The following is a 6,000-nucleotide window of genomic DNA, read 5'->3' as shown; positions in this document are numbered from 1 at the left end:
GAACCAAGAATTAAGGATGCCTTCGTGATTTTCTCAAACCCCAGAGTATTACTTTTCGAGATTAAAACTTTGAAAATTGGACAAAGTTTTACTATTAGGAATTAGATGCTAGAGACAAACACTACGTAGTTGGACAAAAAGCATGTTACAAGCCCAAATACATTAACCCATTAGTAACATTTTTTACCAATTTATTTGTCAATTGTTAGTTAATACCCAAACCATTAGAGTACAGACTTTGCAAGTCGATCAAATATAATTCGACCATATATATAAAGAGAACATGCAAATTACAAGACTCTTATCAAAGTTTGCAAGACTCATAATTGTAGCCAGGCTTATTATGGATACATACAAAAACCTTTCACCCAAACTGGAAAATTCGAATTAAGGCGAGTACTACGCAAAGTCACAGCACATCCAATTTTCATAACACGCATTCAATGCATTCGCAATTTCAAACGTAGATGACGTCATTGGTGCCCATCTTCAGTTAGAACATTGCACATCTTGATGATAAAATCGTACAACTATGTTCTGTGGGCTTGAAAACATAACATAAAACTCAATATTTACAAGGGCTCCACCTTGCTTGATAAGATGGCATGCAAATCATTGCAGAGTTTGGATGTAAGAAGGCCGCTGATATCTTGCAGGAATCAAAGAAATACTATTGGATTCACACTTTCATATGACAAGAATGTCCTATCAAAACTTTTGCTCTGCACAAAATTTACAGTCCTTTGTATACACATCATTGGTTCTTCAATGAGTGAAGAAGAGTTAAACAATTTCTTGCAGAAGTACGAGATGGTACTAAATATATGTACACAAGTCTGAGACCCCATCCCCTCTAGGTGTCACTGCGGGCTTTACAAGACTTGAAATTGACGCCCATGATATTCTTGTCACTACGGGCTTTACAAGACTTGCAATTGCTGCCCTGGAATTATCGCTTTTACCATCCAGATTTCACATATAAGCCGCTTGTATTTCCTACTACCTCCTCAGTAGGATTTCTATACAGACGACTCAGTGCTCACAAGCTGCAGAAGACCTCAAGAGTCGCTACTAGCAATTTCGGTATATCCAGACATACGTTGACTTATTGAAGGAATAGGCAATATTATTCTCTGAATCACATCCTGGATAGTATTACAGGGAATGAGGGTGACCTCGTCTACTGCAGAGCCTCTCAATGCCTTCTCTGATGCTTTTGGAATAACACATCTTTTAAACCCTAGCTTAGAAACTTCTAGAATTCGTTTCTCGAGCTGCTGAACCTGGAAACAATCATAGGTTCAAGCAGTCAAAGACGTACATGGATTGGATATGATGTGAAAGAACATATCAATAATCTGCAAAAGACGAGTCGTGGGAAAAAAACATGATCATAGAGACATACAGATCTTATTTCACCACCCACGCCAATCTCACCCACAAATGCCATGTCCGCTGGAATCTGTCTCTCAAAAAAGCTGCAAAACAAATAGCAGTAAAATAATTTTACAATGATCACTTTTAGAATGATTCGAATAAGAGAAAAAATTAAAAACATGTGCACTGAATCTGAGATTTTTTATTTGTTGGACACCTATGCAATGTAGAACTACAGAGAATATGACCATGAATGCAGGAAAATTGAAACAGATACCTGAGCAGAAAACATGGCTAATCAGCACCCACCTACCTGCTACAGATTGCAACGGCGATTGCCAGGTCAGCTGCTGGCTCCCGTACTTGTAATCCACCCACAACACTAATGAGCACATCCTGGATGAACCATTCACACTATCACAAATAATGCAAACAATAATACCTCCTTTACAAATTGCCTATCCACACAGCTTGAGCCCAGCTGCGCCATACAAAAGGCCAGCATCTACATTACATGCTATAGTTCTCAATAGCATTAGAAACAAAACAAGTGAATGCTTGCTATTAATAATTTCACCTATATATTACGGCTCCATCCTGTCCTAGGCTAAGCTTGAGCCTTTAATCCGCTTAACTAGCCGCGTTAAATAATTCTCTCTCAACTAGGAAGACAACACAGAACCAAGAGTCATAGGCATTTGTTTCACCTCCTGACCATTGGTCACAATACCTTGGACCACCCCTATGCTGAATGCCAGGATCTTCACTTGATGCTCAAACTACAAGCATCACCTTGCATTGTCCCAACACTGTAGTTATAATTAATCTAATGCAAAAATAACTGCTAACCATGTCCTTGGTCCATTACCTAGCCAATACCCATGGCCTAGGATAGCTACCAACGAACCATAGTTAGCCGAGGACGTGGCCATCTTCCCACCTTCACAATCATTTATGTCCTTATAAATGACAGGTAGGGAACCACATTCAAACACTTCCCCAAGAATCATAATCTTGTAATCTCTCTACATCTAATTATGTATTCATAATGAATACAATTTCTAAGCTATCAAGCTATCCAATCTGGAACCAATCATGGTCCATATGGAACATACGTAGCTTCAGACATTTTGGAAACATTTGCCATTATCGTATCTTTCATGGTCTGACCATCGGATTCATGATGATCCAAAGAACTCATGCCGACTCTCTAAAATACAAATTAGCAAAATCAAGCAAGGAACTCTGTGTCTCTATCATTGACAATAACTTTAGGTAATCCACGGAATTCAATTAACTATTCACAAAAACCTTAAGCTTATACGAATAAATTGTGCTAGCACATGCCTTTCCTTGTTCATGGTAGCCCAACCACAAAGTCCATAGAGAAAGGCATCAACAATTATCCAACCTATGATGTTTAGCACTATGACTTGGCATTGTTAATGTTTGAACTTTGAGAACATACTATTCGAGATACAATTTCATTTCTTGCCAATTTCATTTCTCTCCAAACTTTCGAAGCATGCGTTCCTCTTCTTATCCATGATACCCCATTTGAGGTTCCGTAAAATTTCTTGCTCTCAATTGCCACAGGTCTTCCATCCTCATACAATGCCACCCCAATAGCATAATCATTTGCATGCATCTTAGTAACTAGATTTTAAAAGTTTGGAAACTCCAACGTAGTTTAAAATCCCATTGTAGGTCATCATTTTCCACTTCTCACTTTCTTCAAACGAAATTATTTAACAAAAAAAAGAAAAGAAAAGAACTTTCTATTAATGCTTGACCAACGATACAAATCAGCTATTCGCATGGCACTGATCAAGGAATCAATACAATCAAAGAGACTGGCCGTCAACCCTATCGACCAGGCTGTTTTAAGAGGACCTGGCTCACTGCCTGGAAAACTCTGAAACAAGGGCCAACAACCAAGGACGGGGTTATACAACCAAGGAATGCCGAGCTCACCCTATGAAAATGTAGAACACACCTACAAAAAAAAATCCTTGTAGAAACATGTGTGCCTTTCGATAGTTGTCCAAGATCCCACTAGATCCAGGTTGCTTGGCGGACGACGATCCTATCCTAGGTGGAGGGAGGACTCGGCATCATTGATCTAGAGATGTAGAGTAGAGCCTTGTGCAAGATGGTAGTCTGTGGTCTCACCCTAGGATCAGAGCTTTACAAGTGGAGAGGGCTTCTCAGGAACACCCCCGGCACAAGAGAACAATGGCAACAAGCTCATCAGTGGATCTTCCTAGAGGCCCCCCTCACAGGGAAGGGGTCATTGTTGATGAGGAGCTTACACAAGGTCTGGCAACGCTTGTCTAGAGAGATCATCCAAGCTAGCCCTTAGTGTCAAAGAGGAATTTGAGCGCAAGCTTCTCCTTTGACATCCAGAGGCTCGGAATCAAGAGTATTACATGCTAGGAGGTAGTGGCCCAACTAGTTTCTTTGGAGGATAAAGTCGGCTCCTCGAGAGACGGAGGCATCTGCGAGTGCCCTCTCTCATGTGAAAGAGGTACGTACGAGGATGCTTGAGATACCAAAGGGTTGGTCTACATAGGGCCTCAACTACACCCAATTGGCATAGGCATTTCTTTAGGACAAGATCCTTTATGTGATTGGATCCCTTTGCACCTTCCACCCCATGCATTACAAAGTGGGGCCAGGGTAGTTTCTCCACCCCTCGAGTCAAGGGAGACCCAAAGTTGGATAGGGCCTTTGAGATGCTTGAGTGGCAACACGTTAGCATAGCGGGTTGTCTTGGTAGCACCGGTCACTTTGGGGCAGGAAAAGTTATGATGATGGCTATGGTTCTGGAAGCGCCACCCCCTTTGAGAGGTATGGTGGGACCCAGGCGAGTGGTTATGGCCTTCTAGAACAAGGCACTCAAAGAGGATTATAGGGATGCATTGTATGTGTCCCAAGAGGTCATGTTTAGATTTTGGTTGCGACTACGGACTAGCCTTTGGCCACGAAAGATTAGATATTTATGTCTACTGGTGGCCCATGGGGGCCCGGGGGTTGCCCACCATCGAACCATCATTGGAGCAGATGTGAGCGGATGGGAGGTGCCACCAATGCACAGATAGGGACCTTGAAAAGATTCTGCACTACATATGGAGTTGCCTCGTATCTTAGAGGATTTGGCACGTGGCCCTTCTGATCATGGCTAGGACGCAGCACGTGCAGCAGGACTTCACCCAGCGCATGGAAGCTTGGTTGACAGAGGGGGTCATGCTTTCTCAAATGACACGGTTATGCCAACCTAGAGGATCCATGGACAAACAGTCTTCTAGACTGAAGGTGGAGGTATGGCAAGTGGCTTGTATCCTCACCTAAGGAGAGCATTTGGGAGATAGTATCGAGCACTACTGCTTGAAACATTTGTGCTGTTTGGGATGGGAGGCCTAAAGTTCCCCCCCAATAGCCACCGTCGTTTGGCAGGATATCATCTATATCTTGGGCACCATATGGGAGCGAGGGACAACCGATCCTAACTACAAGAAGTTGTGTAACAAGAGCCTGAGCTGCCTTATGAAAACCCTGTGGAAACACTAGCAAGAGACTATCTACCAAGCTGTGGCTAGGAGGACTTGGTTTGCCACGAGGCTCGACTTGCTAAAGACAGTTTGCCGAGCTCCAATACAATAGCCTGTACCATACACCATGTAGCACAAGGGCTATCTGCTCAGCTGAAATGTCAATGCCCAATGAAATCCTAAGTACCTAGATATCTGGCCCCACGGGAACTAACGAAAGCCAAGAGAAACCCTCCAATCCAAGATCTCTTGAATCTCCTTAGTCGCTATGAGGAAGCTGCCTAATTTGTCCAATTAATCCTAGCCTCATATGCTTGATGTGCACCTCTAGGGCATCACAAAGTCCCTCTACACTCTGTCGTGCCCTCCACAAAAAGGGCCGCATCATCTGCAAAATTTGAGTGTAGTAGCTCCTGTTGAATTGAGAAGCGCATAACTATGAGGCCCACCACATGAGAGTATAGAAAATAGCCCAAAGAATCTGCAATGCAAAGAAATAGAAGCAGAGCAAGAGGGCAATCCCTAACACAATGAGCGAAAAAGAAAACATGCATCCTCTATACGCTCCCAAGCAAGCATCTGATTGGCACTCCTCATATAGAGAGTCAAGACCCCCCAAATCCACCACTCCAACAAACCCATCCTCCACATGGTGCCCTTCAAAAAAAGCCGCTCCACCTTGTCATATGCCTTCTTGAAATCCAAGAGAAGAAATGCGATAAGTAGATTCTCCTCTCGAGCCCAATCTGATTCCAAAAAGATGAAGATGTTCTCTAGGATACTGCATTCCTAGACAAAACCTATATGAATATCAAGAATAATGTCAACGAGTTAAGGACGCAATCACATACTCAATATATTAGCTACAATTTTATAGGTGATGTCCAAAGGGGTATGATCAGCACCATTGTTGAATCCTTGTTTCGTCTCTCCTATTTGGGATCAAACAAATGCGACTAGGGAAGCATATAGATGAGGAGCTCTTGTAGGCCCTCCCATCATCGAAGTGCCTAGGTAAGGATGGCTTGACATTGTCCTTCATGTGCTTTGTGAGTGTGTGAGACTGCCCTGC

At 42.8% G+C, this 6,000-nt stretch overlaps 1 protein-coding gene across 3 annotated transcripts in view; it reads right to left on the bottom strand.

Moving 5' to 3' along the window:
• Window positions 1–547: 547 nt before the first annotated feature.
• The window catches only part of LOC147881835 (DNA repair protein RadA-like protein), a 204,861-nt gene continuing 199,408 nt past the window's right edge, over window positions 548–6,000 (bottom strand). For 2 of the 3 annotated variants that reach the window (XM_087401430.1, XM_087401431.1), the window contains 3 exons: window positions 1,691–1,773; window positions 1,406–1,478; window positions 548–1,283 (listed from right to left, as the gene is read on the bottom strand). In XM_087401430.1, the coding sequence (XP_087257556.1) occupies window positions 1,059–1,283; window positions 1,406–1,478; window positions 1,691–1,773 (381 nt within the window). In that variant the 3' untranslated portion in view covers window positions 548–1,058. Of the gene's footprint in view, window positions 1,284–1,405; window positions 1,479–1,686; window positions 1,774–6,000 lie in introns of all 3 variants that reach the window. The other variant, XR_015543932.1, reaches the window with a different exon arrangement.

This window comes from Dipteris shenzhenensis, chromosome 30, assembly GCF_047967505.1.
Source record: "Dipteris shenzhenensis isolate YYH24624 ecotype China chromosome 30, Dip_SZ_1.0, whole genome shotgun sequence".
Classification (NCBI taxonomy): domain Eukaryota; kingdom Viridiplantae; phylum Streptophyta; class Polypodiopsida; order Gleicheniales; family Dipteridaceae; genus Dipteris; species Dipteris shenzhenensis.
Note: the sequence above shows the minus strand (reverse complement) of the source record. Positions and strands in the feature narration are given on the sequence as shown.